At 50.4% G+C, this 23,492-nt stretch overlaps 1 protein-coding gene and 1 long non-coding RNA gene across 6 annotated transcripts in view; one reads left to right on the top strand and one right to left on the bottom strand.

Annotated features, from left to right (window-relative positions):
* Cops7b (COP9 signalosome subunit 7B) overlaps window positions 1-18,412 on the top strand; it is a 23,107-nt gene extending 4,695 nt beyond the window's left edge. The window contains exons 1-7 of one of the 5 annotated variants that reach the window (XM_048344533.1): window positions 2,457-2,640; window positions 5,929-6,106; window positions 9,750-9,825; window positions 11,812-11,900; window positions 13,524-13,726; window positions 14,826-14,931; window positions 17,108-18,412. In XM_048344533.1, the coding sequence (XP_048200490.1) occupies window positions 5,945-6,106; window positions 9,750-9,825; window positions 11,812-11,900; window positions 13,524-13,726; window positions 14,826-14,931; window positions 17,108-17,266 (795 nt within the window). In that variant the 5' untranslated portion in view covers window positions 2,457-2,640; window positions 5,929-5,944 and the 3' untranslated portion in view covers window positions 17,267-18,412. Of the gene's footprint in view, window positions 1-2,456; window positions 2,641-5,925; window positions 6,107-9,749; window positions 9,826-11,811; window positions 11,901-13,523; window positions 13,727-13,862; window positions 14,214-14,825; window positions 14,932-17,107 lie in introns of those variants that run through there. The other 4 variants (XM_048344531.1, XM_048344530.1, XM_048344534.1 and 1 more) reach the window with 4 other exon arrangements.
* On the bottom strand, window positions 17,090-23,492 carry LOC125350203. The gene is made up of 3 exons (XR_007210697.1): window positions 23,330-23,492; window positions 19,652-19,655; window positions 17,090-17,101 (listed from the first exon to the last, which is right to left on the bottom strand). It is a non-coding gene; the product is annotated as an uncharacterized LOC125350203 (long non-coding RNA).

Raw genomic sequence — 23,492 nt, 5'->3', positions numbered from 1 at the left:
ACCAGGCCCTTCTTTTTCATGTCCAACATTGTTTACGATCTCCCATGCTTTATCTGGAATAAACCAGTCACCTCAGGAGTTTCCCTGTCTCCAGTTCTGTCTACAACTAACTCAGTACTGTACTACGTATGTGGTGGTCATTCTTAGGTGACAGTTCTTCACTGTCCTTTCCACCTTAAAAAGCCTAATATTTCCCTATTACATCTAAGGGAAAATAAACGCCCTTCACCTGTTGCTTGATCCATGCAGTTATTTTTTTGGATAGGATCTGGAGTTTTTGTCCTCAAGTCAGCTTGGGTCCATGATTCTCACATAATCTCTCATAGCTGGAATTACAGGTATGACCCATCACATGCACTTCATGTCTTTCTTTCTTTTTTGCCAGTCTTGGAGCTTGAACTCAGGGCCTGAGCACTGCCCCTGGCTTCATTTTGCTCAAGGCTAGCACTCTGCCACTTGAGCCACAGTGCCACCTTCAGCTTTTCCTGTTTATGTGGTGCTGAGGAATCAAACCCAGGACTTCATGCATGCTAGGCAAAAACTCTACCACTAAGCCAAATTCCCTCCAGTTCATTTGTTGAGATGGGGGGTCTCACTAACCTTTTACTCCAGCAGGCCTGGAACTTTGATTCTCCCAACCTCTGATAGCTAATAGCTCAGATTACAAGTGTAAGCCACAGTGTCTGGCTTGCTCTATTCTCTTCTACAATTCCAAAATGATGTCATATCTTTCTCACAACATACCACACCGGAACTTCTTGAGGGAAAAGACCTTGTTTTATCAAGAATTGTGTTTTATCCAGCACTAGCTAGAACATTGTAGATGCTAAAAGCTTTTTAAAAAAAATAAATGATTTGATTGATGCTAGGCTCCTAAGCATCTGCCCTGTCTGATTTCATGTTCTACTGCACCATAGGTAAATAGGGCTCTTTTCCTTGTCTTCAAGACTTAAATAAATGTCTGTGGCTATAAAGAAATCAGTTTATCCAATTATGTGGCATTTCTTAACCATCTTTCCAGGGCAGTTAGTTGGCATCCAGTGCAATTCCACAGAACCATTGTTGGCACAACTAAGAAATTGAGCTATGAGAATCCAGGGTTAAAGACAGCCTGGAGAGACAAATATGGGAGACTTTTTTTTCCCTCAGATTTTTATTATCAAACTGATGTACAGAGAGGTTACAGTTTCATACATTGGCCATTGGATACATTTCTTGTACTGTTTGTTACCTTGTCCCTCATGCCCCCCTCCCTCCCAAATATGGGAGACTCTTATCTCCAATTAACTAGCAAAACGTCAGAGCTGAAGGCATGTTTCAGGTGGGCCTGTAATCTCAGGAGCTACTCAGGAGGCTGAGGTATGCGGATCATGGTTCGAAGCCAGCCTAGGCAGGAAAGTTTGTGAGAGACTCTCATAAGGTCCACTCCCGGGAGGGCCCCATGCAGATGCCCCCCACCTGTTTAAGTCTTTCCCCAGTACCTGAGTTACCCAGGTAACAGGCACACCTGGAGTCTGAGGTCCCATCCAATCCACCTGGGCATAGCTCCCGCCTTTCCCTACACAATCCAGCTCCACACGAATCCCGGCTCTCTTTCCTTTTCTCTCTCTCTCTCTCTTTTTTTTTTTTTTTTGGCCAGTCCTGAGGCTTGGACACAGGGCCTGAGCACCGTCCCTGGCTTCTTTTTGCTCAAGGCTAGCACTCTGCCACTTGAGCCACAGCGCCACTTCTGGCCGTTTTCTGTATATGTGGTGCTGGGGAATCGAACCCAGGGCCTCATGTATACGGCCTCATGTATACGAGGCAAGCTCTCTCGCCACTAGGCCATATCCCCAGCCCTCCTTTTCTCTCTTGCCCTCTCTTTTTTCTCTTTTTCCTTTCCTTGGCTTTCTGGCGAACCTTATGACTCTTATCTCCACTAAAAAAGCTGGAAGTGGAGCTGTGGCACGAATGGTAGCCCGATAGCCTTGAATAAAAGAAGCTGCTGGGGGGGGGGGGGAGAGAAAGTGCCCAGGCCCAGGGTTCAAGCCCCAGGGCTAGCACCAAAAAACAAACAAAATCCCCCCACAAAAACTTGCTAACATGCTCTTTGGTTGCAGATAGCTTGTATTACAAAGAACAATAGAAGGGGTGACATGGATCAAGGTGCGTTGTACTCATAATCTCTGACTTGTTGAAATTATACCCCCATGTACAACTACTTTACAAAGTTCCGTAAATGCTGGTAGTTTCTGGGCCCGATGTTTCATTGTGCGGAGCGAAGCCGCACTCTCCATCTGCAGCTCCACACCGGTGGAGCCTGAAGAATGGGTTTCGAGCCCAGGATGGAAACGACAGCCTGGGTCGGGCCGCGGGGCCCACCCTTCTCGGTCCCCTGCTCACTGGTTTCTCCCCCAGCCCGCAGGCCGCCGCTGGGCCCCGGCCCCGCTCCGGCTCGGCGCCCTCCCAGGGGAACCTTGTGCGCGCGGAACTCGAGTGCAGCGCGGGCGGCTTCCGGGGGAGCCACCGCGGCGACGGGCGGCGGAGGGAGAAAAGCGCCGGACGCCGGGCTGATCATGGACGCTTGACAACCTGCGGGCAGGCTCCGGGAGGCCGCGCCGGCGACCGGGACGAGAGGACTCCAGAGACTCGCGGGGACAGGTAGGGCGCGTGGGGAGGGCGAGCCGCGGGGCGCGGCGCCCGTCTCCCTGGCCTCTCGGGCGTGGAGGACGCCCCAGACCCGGCGGCCGCCCCGCCCCGCCCCCGCCCGGGACGGCGCCCCAGGCTCCACTCCGCGCTGCCCGGACCCCCACCGCGCCCGCGCCCTCGGCCTCCCGGCCCCGATCCCCACCGCGCCCGCTCCCTCGGCCTCCCGGCCCCATCCCCACCGCGCCCGCGCCCTCGGCCTCCTGACCCCGACCCCTACCGCGTCCGCGCCCTCGGCCTCCCCATGCCGATCCCCACCGCGTCCGCGCCCTCAGCTGCCCGGCCCCGATCCCCACCGCGTCCGCGCCCTCAGCTGCCCGGCCCCGATCCCCACCGCGTCCGCGCCTTCGGCCTCCCCACGCTGATCCCCACCACGTCCGCGCCCTCAGCTGCCCGGCCCGGATCCCCACCGCGTCCGCGCCCTCGGCCTCCCCACGCCGATCCCCACCGCGTCCGCGCCCTCAGCTGCCCGGCCCCAGCCCCGATCCCCACCGCGCCCGCGCCCTCGGCCTCCCGACTCCGATCCCCACCGCGCCCGCGCCCTCGGCCTCCCCACGCCGATCCCCACCGCGTCCGCGCCCCCAGCTGCCCCGCCTAGATCCCCACTGCGTCCGCGCCCTCGGCCTCCCGACCTCGACCCCCACCGCATTCGCGCCCTCAGCCTCCCCACTCCGATCCCCACCGCGTCCGCGCCCCCAGCTGCCCGGCCCCATCCCCACCTCTGACCACCTCCCTCGGCCTCCTGACCTGATCCCCACCACTGCCCGCCACCCTCGACCCTGGACCCCAATCCCCACCTCTGTCCGCCACCCTCGGCCTCTGACCCCAACCCCCACTTCTGTCCGCCGCCCTTGGCCCTAGACCCCGACCTCTACCAGTGTGTGCCACCATGGGCCTCCGACCCCGACATCCACATCAGCTGGCAACTCTTGGTCTCCAAGCTGTGGCTTCCCCTGCCCAGGCCTTCCTCCTACCCACCCACGAAGTGCCCTCCCATGCGGAATTTATCTCCATTTTCTGGCCTCAGGACCCCCACTCCAGGAGAAAGCGACTGCCATCTTATTCTTCTTCACAGGCTTTGCTCTTGACTGAGATCTTTTGGAGGTCCCGAAATTTCCCATTTCCTGCCTCCTCTTCACCCCTAACATTTCTTTCTGTCTCTTAGCCAAGATCCTCCTTCCTGTCTTTAGACAAGTCCGTTTGAGCAAGTTGTTCCTTCCTCCTATCCTGTCCATCACTCCCACCTCCCTGGCCTCCTCCTCCTTTCCCCTCTACCTGTCATTCTCTCCCCTTTTCTTTTCTTTTCCCTCCCCAGAACCCCTTATTTTCGAGCACTTCACTTTATCTGACTCTGATGGGACTTTCTTAGATGATCTATGTGAGGTCACATACTTGCTTTTTTAATAATGAGAAAGAGTTGCTGCTCTGTGAGCCTGGCTCTACAGGTAGACATAGTTTCTCTTGTACCAAGCTATTCTCCTTTGTATCATTCAGCTATACATACCTCTTTTCCTTTGTTATATTCCACAGAATGTATCATTCGTAGAAGACCATTTTTAATTTATTATATATATGTATTTATTTATCTTTTCTTGTTAGTCATGAGGCTTGAACTCAGTGCCTGGGCACTGTCCCTAAGCTCTTTTGCTCAAGGCTAGCGCTTTTCCACTTTGAGCCCCAGCCAGCCCCACTTCTGGTTTTGTGGTGGTTAACTGGAGATGAGAGTCTCATGGACTTTCCTGATGGAGCTGGCTTCGACCGCGATTCTCAGATCTCAGCCTCCTGAGTAGCTAGGATTACAGGTGTGAGCCACTGATGCCTGGCTTAATTTTTTTTTCTTTTTAATGTGTGACTTCTGTAGAGGAGGTGTGCACTCAGCATGTGATTAGATTGCATAGTTGAAGGGGCCCTCTGGAACTAAATTGTCTTGGGGATGGCAATACAATATCTGAACTGTTTTTTTTTCCCTTCAAATTCTGTTTGTTGAGGTTTGGTACAAGTTCTGAAATCACGTTTGGCAAAATGTCACAGGTCAGTAGTGGAGCATTTTCCCCCATAGACATACACAGCATGTGTTTTTTTAAGTTTAAGTGTGTTATTCTTTATGACTCTGAACGATATTTTTCTTCACTTTTCCTATGCTTAAATGTTTGTCTCCCCCCCGCACCCCTCTAGTGTTGCTAGGGGTGGAATGCAGGGTCTTGGAAATGCTAAGCATTACTGTACCTCTGAACTACATCTCCAGTTCTTTTTTTTGGCCAGTCCTGGGCGTTGGACTCAGGGCCTGAGCACTGTCCCTGGCTTCTTGCCTCTCAAGGCTAGCACTCTGCCACCTGAGCCACAGCGCCCCTTCTGGCCGTTTTCCATATATGTGGTGCTGGGAAATTGAACCGAGAGCTTCATGTGTAGGAGGCAAGCGCTCTTGCCACTAGGCCATATTCCCAGCCCCACATCTCCAGTTCTTAATGAGTTAAAACATTTCATTGTAAAGGTCATACACAGGGGTTACAGTTACATAAGTTGGGTAACAGGTACATTTCTTTTTGAAAAGTGTCACTGCCTCCCTCATTTTCTCTCAGTTCCTCCCTCCCCTACCTCCCCTTTCCTATGAGTGTTGTTTTTAATGAAATGAAGTAAGATTGTTGTCTTTGTTTCTTATTTATGTCTGGCTTTAGACAGCACATTAGCTGTAACATTGCCCTAAGAAACCTCTGTGTTTCTTTAGGTCTTGATCAGCTTTAAGAACTTAGAAGGTAGCTAGGCACTGGTGGCTCACGCCTGTAATCCTAGCCACTCGGGAAGCTGAGATCTGAGGATCATGCTTCAAAGCCAGCCTGGGCAGGAAAGTTTGTGAGACTCTTATCTTCAGTAAACTACTCAGAAAACCAGAAGTGGAGCTGTGGCTTAAAGTGGTGAATGCTAGCCTTGAGTAAAAAGAGCTCAGGGACAGCGCCTAGGTCCTGAATTCAAGCCCCAGGACTGGAAAAAAAGAAAAAGAAAGAACTTAGAAGATGACACCTTTGGAAGAAGGACAAATGTCTTTTACAAAGTGTATTTCAAACTTAAGAATTGTGACCTTTACGTATCTCAAGAAGTAATTAATCATTGCTTCTTGACTCAGTAGCTGTTTGTTTGTTTTTATTTGTGAACGCTATAAAATCAAAGTGTTCTGGTATCTGACCCAGCATGAGCTCCTTTGGAAAGAGGAAGGAAGAATGACTGACATTCTTTCCTTTTGGACAGATCTCAAGGCCAGAGAATGGCAGGTGAACAGAAACCTTCAAGTAACCTCCTGGAGCAGTTTATTTTATTGGCCAAAGGTACCAGCGGCTCAGCCCTTACTGCTCTCATAAGCCAGGTGTTGGAGGCTCCTGGAGTGTATGTCTTTGGAGAACTGCTGGAGCTAGCCAATGTGCAGGAGGTAAGAGTGGTTTCCAAACAAATCCTTGTCTTTTTTTTATATAGATTTATTTACAAAGTAACCTTTTAAAAAGCATTTTCTTAGCTAGTTGTACAAAGAGGTTTCAATTTATGTATACAATGTATCTTGATCAGAGTCACGCCTTTCATCTTTCTATGGTTATTTTTGACCTAAGCTTTTCTGTAATTGAGTTTTGATGCAGTGTTACAGTGCTCTTGTGAGTTACCCTCTTGAGGAATGGAAATCAGTTGTCAGGGGAGGAGATCAAGGGTACTATCTTGGGCTCCTTTTATTCAGCATTTTTTTTTCCTGAACTTGGATCAAATTGGATTGGATTGTTAGTTATCTGGAAGGTACTAAAAGTGTCACAATAGTTTTGAAAACTTAGAAACATAGTGCTATAAATGTGGGCTGCTGTTTAATATGGGCAGTTTCAAGCTCTGTGTGTGTATATGTATGTGCGTGTGTGCTAGTTCTGGGGTTTGGACTCAGGGCCTGGTTACTGTCCTTGAGCTTTTATGCTCAAGGCTAGTGCTCTACCACTTAAGCCACAGCTCACTTCTAGCTTTTTTGGTAGTTAATTGGAGATAAGAGTGTAAATGGACTTTTCTGCCCAGGCTGGCTTTGAACTGCAATCCGCAGTTCTCAGCTTCTTAAGTAGCTAGGATTACTGATGTGAGCCACCAGCACCCAGCTTGTTAATCAAGCATTTTGAAATCTCCAGTGCAAGACAGACAGGGAAAATTGGTTTAGAAAACACATAGCAGACATTATTGCTATTAAGCATGAGATGGACCTGAGAGGGAAAATATTATTTCTGTGGGAGGACAGTGCTGTGCTGAAATGAATGTGCTAAAAGGCATGTAAGTGAGGAAGTACTCCTGTTTGCTTGTTGTATCCAGTTGTGATTCTACCTCAAACATGAGAAGACTGTTGAAGAATGACCATATGGAACAAAGAGACGTAAAGGATCTTACTCTTTCAACCTCTGCATGTCACATGAGACACATTTTTCTGTATTTCTTTGAGAAAAGTACAAACATCTTTTTTGCTTTGAAAGAGCACTCAGGCGCTCTAGGTGTGTTGGTGGGGTAGGTCCACTTCCTCTTTAACCACCCACGGTTCTGGGTGCCTAGGGGGCCGGATGCACAGATCTCAGTGTGGTACTTCTCTTTTTTTTGTTTTTTGCCAGTTCTGGGGCTTGAACTCAGGGCCTGAGCACTGTCCCTGGCTTCTTTTTGCTCAAGGCTAGCACTTTACCACTTGAGCCACAACGCCACTTCTGGGTTTTTCTATATATGTGGTGCTGAGGAATTGAACCCAGGGCTTCATGTATGCGAGACAAGTACTTTACCACTAGGCCATATTCCCAGCCCCACTGTGGTACTTCTTGTGTTGGGTGCTGCCCTAAGTGGCTGAGATTTTGGTGGTACTGAGCTGCACATAGAAGGTGGCTGGCTTTTGTCAGGTGACCATGACGCCTTTTCCTTCAACTGCTGGCTCTGTTTCCACAGCTGTAACTTGAGCTGTGGGCACATGGTATCAGGCACAGTGCTATATGTCTTAGTACTGTGTGTGTGTGTATGTGTGTGTGTGTGCGCGCGCGCACGCACGCTATTACTGGAGCATAACTTCCGGGCCTGGATGCTGCTGCCCCGTAGCTTTTTTGCTCAAGGCTAGTGCTCTAGCCCTTCAAGTCAAGTTAATTTCTAGCTTTTTGGTGGTTCACTGGAGATAAGAATCTCATGAACTTTCCTGCCTGGACTGGCTTTGAACATGGATCCTCAGATCTTAGCCTCCTGAGTGGCTGGGATTATAGGAATGGGTTACTGTGCCCAGCTTGCTTATTCCTCTTGATCAGGAGGCTAGAGTGACCCCTGTTACCATCCCATGCATGGCTTTTCTTTCTCTGATGGCCAGAGGTGGAAAAAAAAAGAGCACTTTTATTTTTAAATTACAAATTGGTTTTTAATATCAGTCTTACTTGTTAAACTGTTAAGGTTCCTGTGGAACTTACTTCCTTGGAACTAATGACATAGTAGGCTTTCAATAAAAATTTAATTTACCAGAGATGGAAAATGAATTATTTGAGAAAGATTGTAGAGAATTGGGTTTATTTTTACAGAACACAGGACCAAAGGGTAATATGGCTCTTTAGACGCAGGAAAAACCTTAATAAATATGCCAAGTAGTTTTGCTTTTTTTTTTTTTGTAATGTATGAAAGATTAGGAAGGAATGGATGGAATTAAAAGTGGTGCTACATTATTGATTTAGAACAGCTGGGAGAAGTTTGGGGGTATCTACTCTCAAGAAAATAGTCTGCTCCAGCTAATTTTTTTTTTTTTTTTTTTTTTGTGCCAGTCCTGGGCCTTGGACTCAGGGTCTGAGCACTGTCCCTGGTTTCTCTTTGCTCAAGGCTAGCACTGTACCTCTTGGGCCACAGCGCCTCATCTGGCCATTTTTTATATATGTGGTGCTGGGGAATTGAACCCAGGGCTTCATATATAAAAGGGAAGCACTCTTGCCACTAGGCCATATTCCCAGCCCCGTGCTCCAGCTAATTTTGTAATTATATGAAAGGTGCCAGCTCGCTTGCAGCTCTGGGTCAGGAACCACTGGATGTTTCTGGTAACCTTAGAATGTAGACTTCTTCCTGGAGTGCTTAGCAAATCACCTTTATTTCCCCACAGTGTATATTTTTCCATGTGTGAGCTGGTTATAAGCTTGTTAACTTTCAGTGGTCTGAAATTTGGGTGCAGTTGTGGAACCTGTGTGTGCATGCATGCACACGTGTGCATGCTGATCCTGGGGCTTGAACTCAGGGCTTAAGTGCTGCCCCTGAGCTTTTGTGCTCCTGGACTTTTCCTGCCTGGACTGGCTTGGAACCTCAGATTTCAGCCACCTGAGTAGCTAGGAGTAAAGATGTGAGCCACCGGTGCCTGGTCTGGGAAGTTTTATATTCTTGTTTCCTAACCCAGCCTGACTTTCCCATCATACACTGTGCAAATTCATAGTCTGTAGGTAGTCCTGAAATGTGGCAGTAAGTTTAACTCAGTTGGTGTTAGTACCACACCTTGTACACAGGACTGCTCCAATCTTTTTTTTTTTCCTTCTTCTTTTTTGTACAGGTCCTAGGGCTTCAACTCAGGGCTTGAGTGCTGTCCCTGAGCTTTTGTGTTCAAGGCTTGCACTCTACCACTTGAGCCACAGCTCCACTTCTGACTTTTTGATAGTTAATTGGAGATAAGAGTCTCATGGACTTCCATGCCTGAGCTGGCTTTGAACCGCAGTCTTCAGATGTCAGCCTCCTTGAGTAGTTAGGATTATGGTCCTGAGCCACTGACCTTTGAATACAAAGGGAATCCTGAGAAACCCCGCACTGCTTTCAGTGCTAAGTGCTGTGCATGCACACTGGAGAGAGAGAGAGAGAGGCTGCTGACTATACTGTGTGATTCAATGTGAGTCTGTAACAATCTTGTTCCCCAAGAAACTAGAGGGCTGAAAGAGACCTCAGAGACTACTAATTAAACTTGTACTGAGTAAACAGTCATGGTGTCTTTGGCATGGGATCACCTGTCCTATGTAACACTGTAGTGATGGGTAGATGTTTGGTATCTGGTTAACTTTGTTTTTTCTCCTCAGCTTGCAGAAGGGGCTAATGCTGCTTATTTGCAGTTGCTGAACCTGTTTGCCTATGGAACATACCCAGATTACATAGGTGAGTTGGTCAAGAGCCTTCAAAACACTTGTCTTTACAGTGTTGCTCGGTTCTGAGGATCACTAATGTTGAAAATACAGTGTGTGTGTGTGTGTGTGTGTGTGTGTGTGTGTATGCACACCCCCCGCACGTGTGCATGCACCTGTGCTGGTTCTGGTGAACTCTAGGCTTGGGTGCCATCCCTGAGGCTAGCACTCTACCACAACTCCACTTCCAGCTTTTTGGTGGTTAATTGGAGATAAGAGTCCCACAGACTTTCCTGTCTGGGCTCATTTCCAACTTCTATCTTCAGATCTCAGTCTCCTGAGTGGCTAGGATTACAGGCATGAGCCACTGACACCTGGCAAAGGAAAGACTTCTTGACCTGGCTGTTTCTCATTCTACTGTGCTCTGTAGGTGACCTCCCAAAAGAGGTTTCCTCTTTAATTTACCCCCGGGTTAAAGTGGGGGCTTGTGTGTTCATCCACAGTTAGAACCCTTGTGTTTTCAGATGAGATACTGAGAACTGGTATTTGTAGAGCACTCAGCAATGCTATGAACGGTTAGCATACCCACTAGTAAAATATTTCATTGTTATCAAAATAGTTTCTTTTGCTGGGTGCCAGTTGATCCCTTCTGTAATCCTAGCTGTTCAGGAGGCTGAGATCCTAAGTATCTAGATTAGAAGCCAGCCCAGGCAGAAAATTCCACAAGACTGTTTCCAGAATAATCAGCAAAAACCTAGGCTGGAGGCATGGCTCAAGAGGTAGAATGTCAGCTGAGCATGCAAGCTAAGCAAGCATGAAGGCTTGTTCAAACCTCAGTACTGCTAAAAAATAAATGTTCCCCTCACTTCCTCTTTTTCTTCTTATTCCCTCCCTCCTTCCTCTTCCTTCTCCATCTTTTCCTTTGTTGTATTTTGGGTCTCATTTTGCAGCCTCGCCTGGCCTTGAACTCACAGTCCTTCCTTAGCCTCTCAACTGCTGGGATTATAGGCATGTACCACCAAACCTGCCTTATGCTCATTTTTAACATTCTCTTATGTGCCAGTCTACCACAGAGCCACGTCTCTAGTTGTGGTTTGTGTGTGTACTGTATGCCGGTATCAAGGCTTTTTCACTCAAGATGGAAGCCCCACCTTTTGAACAACACCTCTAGTCCAGCTTTTGACTGGTTAATGAGAGATATAGTCTGACCAACTTTCTTTTTCTTTTCCCCAAGGCTGGCTTCCAGCCTTGATCCTCAGTTCTCAGCCTCCCGAGTAGCCAGGGTTATATGAACCACTGGAACTTTGCACTTTTTTTTTTTGTGAGTGTGTGGGTCCTGGGGCTTGATTCAGCTTTTTGGAATCCAGAGTCTATATGCACAGCTGTGGCTGTGATCATTACTGTGATTGCTGCTTTGGCTGATCCTTGAGGCTCATCTCCAGCTCCACCTCTCCCATGAAGCTTTGCCTTTCATCTCCTGTCTGTCTGCAGTGAGAGTGTTTGCTTCCTCTCTTTTGTTTCCCTCCCCTTTCCCTCCTTTTCTGGTATGGCAGGCCTGCCATGCATTTGTAGGCCGTGGACAAGAGCTGGCCATTGGGTGACATGACCCCGAGTAGTTGAGGCCCTGAGTTCTGTGCTACAGCACTCCATGAGCCTTTGTCCTTAATTCCCCTCTAGAAAGTGCATGCATTGTACAAACCATGCTGGAGGCCGATGACCAAACTTAATTGAGCTTTGCAAGGGATTTCGAGTCCTGTATTAGCATGATGGTTGGAACATTTAGTTTCCTCACGCCTGGCTTTCAGAAGGAGCCTAAACTCCCAGTGCGTTTTCTTTGGGAGAAGCAAGTGATCTTCCCGGGAAGGCAGGAGGTGCTCAGGGAATGTTTGCCTGATGGGAAGTGCAGATTCCTGACAGCCACTTCCTTGTAGAGGTGGTGGGGAGTGGGTGAGCTCATTCCATAAAAGAAATCCTAACTTTGTTTTGTGTCTTCATTTTTGTGGTGGGTGGGACTGAGCAGCCAACAAGGAGAGTCTGCCAGAACTGAGCCCAGCTCAGCAGAACAAGCTGAAGCACCTCACCATCGTGAGCTTGGCGTCGAGAATGAAGGTACGGCCCCTCACCCTTTCCTGTCTTTCTCCCAACCCCATCCATGAGGGAACTGCCAGCTACATACAGTAGTCATCTCCTAAGTGCATGGAATTTGCTTGGCAAAGGAAAAAGAGAAATGGTGTACAGAATGATTCCTATTCCACTCAGGAAAAACAGTTGTGATTGCACCAGCAGGCATCTGCTCTGGCCTGGTGTGAGGCTCCTGCTGGGGAAGCATTTTGCTGCTGCTTAAAGACCTAGTTCAAACAGTAAGGAGTCCCGTAGCCGTAGCAAGTTACCAGAGTCTCCAATACTCAGGGCAAAGTGAGCTGTGTCCATGCTGGTAGTGGATGTTTATTTACTTAGTGTGTGTGTGTGTGTGTGTGTGTGTGTGTGAGAGAGAGAGAGAGAGAGAGAGAGAGAGAGAGAGAGAGAGAGCGAGAGAGCGTGAGCACCAGCCCTGAGGCTTGAACTCAGGGCCTGTGTACTGTGTGCTTTTTTGCTCAATGCTAGCACTCATACTTCTAGAGCAACAGCTCCACTTCTGGCTTTTTGGTGGTTAATAAGAGAGAAGAGTCTCACAGGTTTTCCTGCTGAGGCTGGTTCAAACTTTAATCCTTAGATCTCAGCCTTCCAAGTAGCTAGGATTGCAGGCATGAGCCTCTAGTGTCTAGCTACGTATTTAGGTTTATATTTGTTTGTGCACTGGGGTTTGAATTCAGGGCTTCACATTTAGTAGGCAGGTGCTCTGCCATTTTACAACACCCCTAGCCCAGTTTTGCTTTACTTTTAATTAATTTATTTGCCAGTCCTGGGGCATGAACTCAGGGCCTGAGCACTGTCCCTGAGCTTCTTTTGCTCACGGCTTGTACTCTGCCACTTGAGCCACAGTGCCACTTCCAGCTTTTTCTGTTTATGTGGTGCTGAGGAATTGAACCCAGGGCTTCATGCATGCTAGGCACTCTACCACTGAGCCACATTCCCAGTCGCTAGCTTATTTCTTGGGCTGGGGTCTTGCTAACTTTTTGCCTGGTTGACCTTGAATTGTACTCCTTTTGATCTCTACTTCCCCAATAGTTGAGGTTACAGGTGTGAGCCACTGTACCAGTCTAGGTATTTAGATCCTTTATAGTCTTGAAGTCATGTAGAACATTGATGCAGTCCCCTAAAGGGCTGTTGGTAGGGATTTGGCATTGGTTCCAAGAGTCTGAGGAAACAGGTGCAAGCTTGATGGAGCCTCGTGGGCTGACTGTCTCCACTGGCCTGTAGGTAGATGCACTGGTTCTTTAGTTCTTTTCTATCATTCTGGAAAGTAGCCACTTCTCTTGTCTGGGATGTATTGAAGGCTGTGGTATTCTGGCATTTTCTGCAGTCTCTGTGCTCCCCAAAGGCGGTGGCACGCTTCTCTTTCCTCTGGAAGGAGTGTAGAATCTGTCAGAGCATGTTCCAGGTGTGGAAGTGAGAGCTGGGTAAAGTCCAGGATGTAGAGCGGCAGGAGGGGCCTTCCATCTCAGAGTTCATTTACCCACCTCTCATTATTACCACTGGCCTGCATTGCCCAAGCCCGAGGCCATGGTTGGCCCTGCGTAATTTTCATGACCAGGCGCTTTCTGTCACGATGTCGCATGGCCTTCTCCACAGTGTATCCCCTACTCCGTGCTGCTGAAGGACCTGGAGATGAGGAACCTCCGGGAGCTCGAGGACCTCATCATCGAGGCTGTCTACACGGACATCATCCAAGGCAAGCTGGACCAGCGCAACCAGCTGCTTGAGGTGGATTTCTGCATTGGCCGGGACATCCGGAAGAAGGACATCAGTAACATCGTGAAGACGCTGCGCGAATGGTGAGGCAGAGCGGGTGCCCAGCATGTCTTCCTCTGCTTGCACAAGCAGCACGTCCACAAGTCTGCTGAGGGACTGCTGCAGGCCCTGGGGCCTTGGGACAATGAGTAGGAGAGCGGGACTGTGCTTGTATTACAGCTGTGTGCCCACAGGAATCACTTCCGGGCTCCTCGGGCCAGAGTTGTACATTTGTTCTTACGTTCAGTTGGGGGCTATTCACGTGGGCGATGACCACAGATGCCTCTGTGGCCTGTCCTGCACTTCCCGACCAAGCTCAGTGGTTGTGTTGAAAGGCTAAGAGAGTCCATGCTCAGAGCCAGTAACATTGGGTGGGATTTGTGAACTACTGTGAGGGTTATTACAGATAAGGATTTTTTTTTTCCTGACTTGGAACACATGACTTTCTATTTGAAAGTATATAGTTATGACATATTCTTAATGATATCACGTATTCTATCACACAGAATATGTGATTACTGTATATTGGTGAATTGAGGACTAGGTCAGGTCTTCAATTTCATGCCTGCAATCCCAGCTGTGTGGGAGGCAGAGAGATAAGGAGGACGGCAGTTCCAGGTCAGCCTTGGCTGACGCTGTCTCACACCAAGTTGGTTTTAGTGGTGTATGCTTGTGGTCCCAGCTAGTTCAGGATCAGAAGGATTGTGGTCTGAGGCCAGATTGGGTAAAGTTTAAGTTAGCAAGACCCTCTCTGAAAAACAGTCTGGCTCAAGCAGAGCAGCCCTCTTCGTGCACAGGTACAGGGAAAGTGTCCCCAAGCAGAGGACATCCAGGTATGCCCAGGTTTGTCTCAAGTGTGACTCCACACACTGTTGACCATGTCATTTCCTGACAGGAATTATCCAAACTCCTGTCTTAAGGGTGTTCATCAGGGTAGGTTCTTTTAACTCTTGTTGAGGTGTTGGTGCATTGGGTTCGAACAAAAACACAATGACACACAATGAAGTATGTACAATTTTGGATCCAATATTGGATCTTTTTATTGGCTCTACTGGGGTTTGAGTTCAGGGCCTCAGCCGGGTGTCCTAAGGCTGGAAGGCTGGCCGGGCTTCCTGGCTGCTCAGGGCTGCTTTCCCGTTGCAGGTGTGATGGATGTGAGGCAGTTCTGCTGGGCATTGAGCAGCAGGTGCTCAGAGCCAACCAGTACAAGGAGCACCACCACCGGACTCAGCAGCAGGTGGAGGCAGAGGTGAGGGGGAAGGGAGCCTTTGCTTCCAGCTTGGGGGTTCCTGGCTGTTCCTTTGAGCTGGTTTCGTGCCTGGTCATTTTATCCTCTAAATGGATGGATATGTATGTATTAAAAACCTTTTAAGCATACAATCTGTTTGATGTTTAGAAAGGTGAAGTAAGATGAAGATAGGCTGTGAGTATGGTTGTTCAGGACAGTTTCAGCTTTGTGGACACACAGATTCCTTAGGAAAAGCACTGGTCTTGGTTAGCACCAGAAGTCCTTCTCACGCGTGGCTGGGGTTTGACCCTCGGGCTTTAAAGTGTTCATGGTATCCAATACCAGCAGAGCCCTTGGCTGTCACTAGATGGCACTAAAGATTTACATTTGAGGGAAAGAAATCTGAGACCAAGTCCATGGCCGCCTCAAGTCAAAATAACGTGTGAACTGAATAGTCTTCTGGGGAAGTTGGACTAGACTGGTGCAGGACAGGACAGCAGAGTCTACAGCCTTGACATTTCCCATGTGGTCTGTGTATGGCCTGTCTGGTACCAAGAACAGAACATAGAAGGTGCTCACCGTGTGCTTATTGGCTAGAAAAGAAATTTACAAAAAACAAAGAATCCTGTTATATCCAGTAAGTGCAAGTAAGAATTAGTACATGTTCTAGAAGATATTACAGGCTGAGTGAGCGTTCCTAACTGATTTGAAAAGCTGAGCTCTAAAACCCTTCAGAATCAGAAACTCTGTGTGTGTGTGCATATGTGTGTGTGTGTGCGTGCATGCAAACGCACATACATGTCAGTCAGTACTTGAACTCATGGCTCGAACTCATGGCCTGGGCACTGTTCCTGAACTTTCTTTTGCTCAAGATTGGCACTCTACCACTTGAGCCACAGCATCACTTCTGGCTTTTTGGTGGATAACTGGAGGTCAGAGTCTCACTGACTTTCCAGCCTGCACAGGCTTCAAACTGCAATCCTCAGCGCTCAGACTCCTGAATAGGATTTTTCTGGGTACTGGCAAAATCTGCAACTTGTTGAGCCTCGGTGAAAGCTCTGCACATGTTACAAATCTGAACATCCGTGAGCAGTGAAAGCCTGGTGGTCGGCCCTTAGAGCAGTGCTGAGCAGTGTGGGGTGCGCAGCTGTGTCCTGGGGGCCCACTTGTGGCAGTCAGGTCTTCCTCGGGTGCTGCCCAGGACAGAGGGGAGCAGAGGGCCACACACAGCCTCCAAAAACCACACTGGGAATGAACTTGAAAACCGCTCAGCACGTGGATACAGTAGGTCCAGATGGCATGAAGAACACTTTTTTTCTAGCACAGAAAAGTGTTCAGAAGTTGCTTACATATTTTTGAGTCCCTACTTCATTAACTGAAAGAAAATGCTGCAAGTCATAGAGTGATAATACCTGCCCTTCTTTTTTGGGGTGGTTGTGCCGGTCCTGGGACTTGAACTCAGGGCCTGCTGTTGTCCCTGAGCTTTTATTGCTCCAGCCTAGAGTTCTATCGCTTGAGCCACAGCTCCACTTCTGGCTCTTCTCTGGTTAATTGGAGATCAGCGTCTCCTGGACTTTTCTGCTTGGACTGGCTTCGAACTATAACCCCATCAGCTTCCTGAGTGGCTAGGATTGCAGGCGTGCACCAGCACCCGGCTTTTTGTTATTTGACTTTTGACATGGTCTCTCCATGTAGCTTAGGCTGACTCAGAACATACGATCCTCCTGCTTCAGCCTCCTTCATGCTGGCATCACAGGTGTGCACTCTCACGCGTGGCCATCTTGCAAGTTTCTCCCTACATTCTTCATTTGTTTGTCGTCAGAATGCTATTTTCTAGTGGTTTACTCAGAGAGGATGGGGGGAGGGTGTGTCATCCGTGCTCTGGTGAGGATATTCATGATGCTACGTGTGGGCAGTAATGGAGCCCAGAATACCCGCACCACCCCCTTCTTTATGGGGATTGCAACTGCTGCTCTCTGCCCCTAGAGTCGTACCTCTGTCAGATGAGCCCCTTCTGCCTGTTTTAACAAGAAGGCTCGGCTCCACCGTTCTGCCGGATTCGTTCTCTTCTTGTCTTGCCTAGGCCGCCCTGCTGGTCATCCGCCCCGTCGGGGAGCGGCCTTCCCCGCCGTGGACACAGGTTCTGGTGAGTGTTGGTGCCTCTGGGCGGTGCATGCTGACCCTGCTCCCCCTCCAGGTCACCAACATCAAGAAGACGCTGAAGGCCACGGCCTCGTCCTCGGCTCAGGAGATGGAGCAGCAGCTGGCGGAGCGGGAGTGCCCTCCGCACGCGGAGCAGAGGCAGCCCACCAAGAAGATGTCCAAAGTGAAAGGTCTGGTCTCCGGCCGCCACTAGGGCTGGCTGGGGCAGGTGGGGAGGGGACCCCCCGAGAGCCTCTTCCCTCCCCTCTCTACCTGCAGTGAGTTCCAGACTGCCCACCCCCTCACCAGCGCCTCCCTGCCAGCCGCGCGCCCTCCTCCTCCCACCCCATCTCCACACGCTCCCTTCAGACTCAGGGGCTCCACGGATGCCACCCTCCACCCTCACGGGGTGGGCCCTGCCCGCCTTCCCCTCAGGAGGTTCTTGTCTCTGTGCCCCCCCCCCCCACTCCTCCAGCCCCACATCCACCGTTCCCACAATCGTTCCCACAATGGTGCAGGCGTCTCTCGCCAGGAAGCCACGCGCGCCGCCCCGTCTCCTGCCTTAGCCCCGCGGGCGGCTGTCGGTCAGGCCACGGAGGGACGCGCCGCTGGGGCCACGTTTACCAAACCCGCGGGGTTCCAGCCACTCCAAGCCTCGCTCGGGATCTGCCGTCAGGGGGCAGCGCTGGCGGACTCACCTCCGCCATCTGGGTCCCCCGGATGGCCGGCGTCGTTCCTCCCCAGCCCCGTGCCGCTGCTGGCTGCTCTTCCCGCGCGTGCGCCGCCTCTGACTGCCTGCTTAGCCCCGCGGCGTGGCTGTGGCTTAGTTCTCGCGAGATCTTCCCCGCCTCCTGGCAGGCCCTCGCGGGCAGGGCGCAGCGCAGCACGCCGAGGCTCAGTTCTCGCGAGATCTTCCCGGCCTCCTGGCAGGCCCTCGCCGGCACGGCCTACCGAGGCTCAGTTCCCGCGAGATCTTCCCGGCCTCCTGGCAGGCCCTCGCGGGCCTTGGCTGCCCCAGGATGACACCGACCTCCTGGCCAGAGAAAGGACTGGACTAGACTTTCCGAATTTGAACAGTTTCAGGTTATATTTTAACTTTCTTTTTTTTTTGTACAGGTTGATTCTAATACATTTCAACATGCTTTTTCCTCCCGCGTCCATGTTTGTTAGAGACGGGTGGCCGGGGCCTGTCCCCTGGCCGGAGGGCGGCATGCGTGCGTGCGTGCGTGCGTGCGCATGCGTGTGTGTGCGTCTCGTTTTGTTTTTATAAGGGGGAGGTGGGCATCCTGGATCGATTGAGCGCTCTCTGGGGAGAAAGCACATTCGACGAGCAGAACAATAAACGTGTAGATTTGCTGTATGTGGCTGCAATGTGGACTTGCGCGGGGTGGTGGATGGAGGGGGGGACGGGTCGGGGTGGGGTGGGAGGCTCAGAGGTGGGGCGCTGTTCAATCCTGCGATGTAAAGACACGGGTGGCACCGGCCCGCCACAGACGACTTGTTACAGTGTCCTCCTTTCCTCCCCCGCCCGCCCCCGTGCGGCCCCACCCCGGCTGGGGAGTTCCCTTCGTCCCGCAGTGCAGCTCGCCAGGCCGATGCTGAGTGGAACCGGAGCCCCGCCGCCGCAAGTCCCACCGCCCCGGAGAAGGCCCCGGGCGGGATGTCTGAGCCCACACTCGCTTCACCAAACCATCTCGAGGATTGATTCCCCCCCCCCCCTTCTTATCCTGGGGTCTTGAACTCAGGGCCTGAGCACTTGCTGAGTTTCATTCCCCCCGCCCCCCCCAGGCTAGATAGATCTCTAGCACTTGAGCCACAGCTCCACTTCTGACTTTTGGTAATGAATTGGAGATAAGGGGCTCAGGGACTTACCTGCCTGGGCTGACTTTGAACTGTGATCCTTGGGATCTCAGCCTCTTGAGTAGCTAGGATTACAGGCGTGAGCCATTGGTTCCCAGAGAGAATTGATGTTTTTTAGTCGGATACATTTCGGAGAAGTTTGGGGAAAGGTGTGTGTGTGTGTGTGTGTATACTCAGTACTCAGTGCCTGGTGCTCTCACTTTTTTTTTTCCACTCAAGGTGCTGGTGCTCTACCACTTGAGCCACACCTCCACATTCATATATATATTTCAAAAACCCCAACAGAAGCTGGACATTTCCAAGGCTCTTAAATGTTCCCAACTGCTCTCCCTAGGTTCTAAGCAGGAATGGTCTCAGTCAGCTGAGATGCCGGGCCTGGCCGTCTGATTTACACCCTCCCCAGGCCTGCTTTCTCCTTGAGATGGTGCCATTGGTCACGTGTGTGGGCAAAGCACTTGGCACACATCTCCCAGTCATCCTCACTTCACACATGGGGGGGGGGTGTGTGCAAACCCAGAGCTTCCGAGCCCTGAGGGTGAGTGACGAAATGAGGTCTCCCCACTTCTGCCCCCGCTTCCCAAACTCAGTCAGCCTTGACAAGGAAGCAGAAAATCCACAGCTGGAGGCTCTAGGAATTGGGCCATGGCCCAGCTGGGCCTGGCAGAGGCCTGACTCCTGAGCGCTGAAGTTCCCCTTCTCGCACCCTGACAGATGTGCACAGACACAAAAGGCAGAAGACATATCTTTCCGAGCACAGTGACGCATGTCTGTAATCCCAGCATTCAAGGGCCCGGGGCAGCCTGGGCTATGTTGCAAGACTCTGTCTCAAAGGAAAAAAGTCTGTGTGTCCACCTCCCTCCACCAAGCACCTGGGGGAAGGCTTTTAGTGGGAGTGCTGGGGGTGTGTGGAGGGGCTGGGGGCTGGCCCAGGCTGCTTCAGGGTGTTGAGACAAGGGTCTTTATGGCTCCTTCTCGAGTAACCTTAGGGAAATGGTCAAAGCCACTCCGGAGGGTTCTATCCCAGAGACGATCACCGCCAAGCTGGAGGCTCTTCTAAAGTGTGTGAGCCAGAAAGTTGAGCAAATGATGAGCAAATGACACCAAGCAGTGAGGCTGCGTGTGAAGTGACGTATCTGGCACATAGGTTGTCTGAAATGAAAAGGAATGTTCTAGTTTATGCACTTGCAGTTGTCAGACTTTTCCCCCTTGTCTCTTTGGTACTGAGCCTGTGCCATGATCTTTAGGCTTGCTGGAATTCATAGGTGTGAGCCCCTGAGTCCAGCTTCTCACTGTGGAGATGGACTCTCAGAGATCTCTGCCCAGGCTGGCCTAACACGACAGTCCTAATCACAGCCTTCCATGTGCATTCTTTTTTTTCTTTTTTGCCAGTCCTGGGCCTTGAACTCAGGGCCTGAGCACTGTCCCTGGCTTCTTTTTGCTCAAGGCTAGCACTCTGCCACTTGAGCCACAGCGCCCCTTCTGGCCGTTTTCTGTATATGTGGTGCTGGGGAATTGAACCCAGGGCCTCATGTATACAAGGCAAACACTCTTGCCACTAGGCCATATCCCCAGCCCCCCACAGCCTTCCATGTAGTATGGAGTGACAGGTGTGTGCCCAACTGTGCATGGAGATGGAGTCGCGAAAACTTCCCTTGGCTGACTGAATCACGATCCCATAATCCTCCTGTTCTCAGCCTCCCAAGAAGATAGATTTCTAAGTGTGAGCCCTGGTGACATCTTGTGTCTTTTTGTGTGTGTGCCAGTCCTAGGACTTGAATTCAGGGCCTGGACACTGTCCCTGAGTTTTTTAGATCAAGACTAGTGCTCTGTCACTTGAGCCACAGCTCCACTCACAGCTTTTTGGTGGCTAATTGGAGATAAGAATCTCACAGACTTTTTTGCCCAGGCCGGCTTTGAATCCTGATCCTTAGATCTCAGCCTCCTGAGTCACTAGGATTACAAGCGTGAGCTATCAGCGCCTGGAATTTTTTTTAAGGTTTATTTTTTTAATTGACAGAGTTTTATTCACATATAGTCACCAGAGAGATTCCTGTACACTGCTCAGCTTCTGCCCATTGGGACATTTTGCATAATCATTCCATGGCACGGGATATTGGCATTGAGTTGCTCCCCAGACCTTTAGGTAAATTCACATTTATTTAAGTGTATGTGCAAGTATGATAAGTTCTGTACAGTCTTAGCACCCGAGTATCCACAAGCACAGACAACACATGGTGTCTTCACTACCACAGGGCCATACCTAAAGCCCATTTGTTCATTCACACATCCACTCATCTACTCATCCATTTAAGTGTGGAGTGCGACAGTATATGAACCAATCAGATGTCATCCCTGGCTTCACGGAGCTGGTAGGCGGATGAGCGGTAGAACTGGCCTCGGTGCGTGGCTGGAGGGGGGAGCAGGGGCAGGTTCCACACAGTGAGGCCAGCCTGGCCCGGCCCTTAGGAAGTGAGCGTCCACTCTGAGCTGGCCCGAGTCTTCTCGGGTTTGAGAGGACTGCTTGGGGCCCTGGGAACACAATACGATGCCTTGCCTAGGAACGTGGTAAAGAGGAGATTTGATTTTCTGATGATAATTTCTCCACCCAGCTGTAGGATTGTAGAAGTGGAATGTTCAAGCGCCTGCTACCTTCAATCAGAGAAATCCCGGAGGCCCTGCCAGCCCCTGACGCTCCCATGGGTGAGCCCCAGGGGGCTGAAGGGGCTGAGCAGCTGCCTGCCTAGCACCCAGTGTGCCCCTTCCAGGCGGTGGCTCTGTGGGCTCTGTGGTGACGGCCACACGCCCCAGGCAGGGCTTCACATGCTCGCCCATCCGACTGGGGGTTAATGGCATTTCTGTATTTTTTCTAGGTTCGCCGTTTGATTTTTTTCCCCTCAGGAATGTGCTGTGGAGCCCAGGCTGGCCTTGTTCCTCCTGCCTCGGCCTTTTGAGTGCTGGGATTACAGATGGGAACAGCCATACCCAACCCCTTCTTGGTATTTTAACTTGATTTTTTTTTTTTTTTTGCTATTCCTGGGGCTTGAACTCAGGGCCTGAGCACTGTCCCTGGCTTCTTTTAGCTTACGGCTAGCACTCTGCCACTTGAGCCACAGCGCTAATTCCGGCCTTTTCTGTGTATGTGGTGCTGAGGAATCGAACCCATGGCTCCGTGCATGCTGGGCAAGCACTCTACCACTAAGTTACCATCCCAGACCCTTGAGTTTCTTGAGTTCCCAGTGAAGGCAATTTGTTTTCCTTCTCTCACTCTCTTCCAGGCCCTCCCTCCTGTCAACACAGAAGGATTTTTTTGTGAGTTGTTTTCTCCCCCTCTCCCTGTCTCTCTTCTTAAAAGTTTGAAAAACTGATTTCTATGTACTCCCCAAAGCAGCCAGCAGAGGGCAGCAGCGCCTCAGTGCTGAGGGAAAGCTGCTGGAACCCGGGGCTTCCATGAGTTCTGGGCAAAGGCGGAGTCTGGATTCAGAAACCCAGACAAGGTGGTTAACTTCTTTGCCAAAGTCTATGGCGTGGGCTCAGAAAAAGATGACTTGGAAAGGCCGAGACTCTTAAGTCCCAGAGAAGTGGTTGCCGAGGGTGCAGGGGACACATTCTGTCTGTCAGACTTCCAGGAGCAGTCCCTTAGTTGGAGGCACTTCCCAAGTCTTCGTGATGCTGCACAAATCCGTGTGTGTGTGTGTGTGTGTGTGTGTGCGTTTGTGCTATGCAATTTTATCACATGTATGGACTCATGTAACTCACCACGATCAAGATACAGAACTTGCCACATCATCTCAAACACCCCTCCCACAACTTTACACACACCTCTCTGCCTTGACCCTAACCCTAACACCCACCAGTATACTCGAGTGTTCTGTGCAGGGCAGACCATGGCAGTTCACGCCTGTAATACCAGCTATGGTGGGAGTCATAAGGGGATGATTACAGTCCGTCAGAGACAGGCCCAAGGCCTTGCTTCTAGGCCTGGTCAGTGGATGGGAGATGGCGGTGTGGACAGAACGGTAGCTGATCTATGGAGTTCATCTGGAGTTGTTTTCATTAGCCTGTAATAGCTATGGGAGGGGGCTCACTGTTACCTTTGCACACAGGTTTTTGTATTCTAATCAGTACTATTCTACTCAGATTTTGTGTGTGGGTGTGTGGGGGCACTGGTTTCTGGGCTTGAGTTCAGGGCCTGTCACTGTTCATCAGCTTTTTTGCTCCAGGCTACCCTTTGTCACTTGAGCTACAGTTCCATTTCCAGCTTTTTTTTTCTTCTGTCGGTTGAGGGACTTGAACTCATGGCCTGGACCTTGTTCCTGAACTCTTTTGCTCTACCAATTTGAGCCGCAGCGCCACTTCCAGTTTTCTAGGGGTTCATTCAAGAGTCTCATAGACTTTCCTTCCTGGGCTGGCTTTGAACCTCAGCCTCCTCAGTAGTTTGGATTAGAGGCGTGAGCCACCGTCGCCCAGCTGACATTTCGTTTCTTTTATACCTGAAAGTCACTTTTCCTGGATATCAAGTATTTGCTTCACATTTCACTCCCTTAGAGATACCATGCCACTTTCACATGATACACAGCAGT

Source organism: Perognathus longimembris, chromosome 4 (genome assembly GCF_023159225.1).
Source record: "Perognathus longimembris pacificus isolate PPM17 chromosome 4, ASM2315922v1, whole genome shotgun sequence".
In the NCBI taxonomy this organism is placed as follows: domain Eukaryota; kingdom Metazoa; phylum Chordata; class Mammalia; order Rodentia; family Heteromyidae; genus Perognathus; species Perognathus longimembris.
The sequence above is the reverse complement of the archived record's forward strand: the minus strand, read 5'-3'. Positions and strand labels throughout refer to the sequence as shown.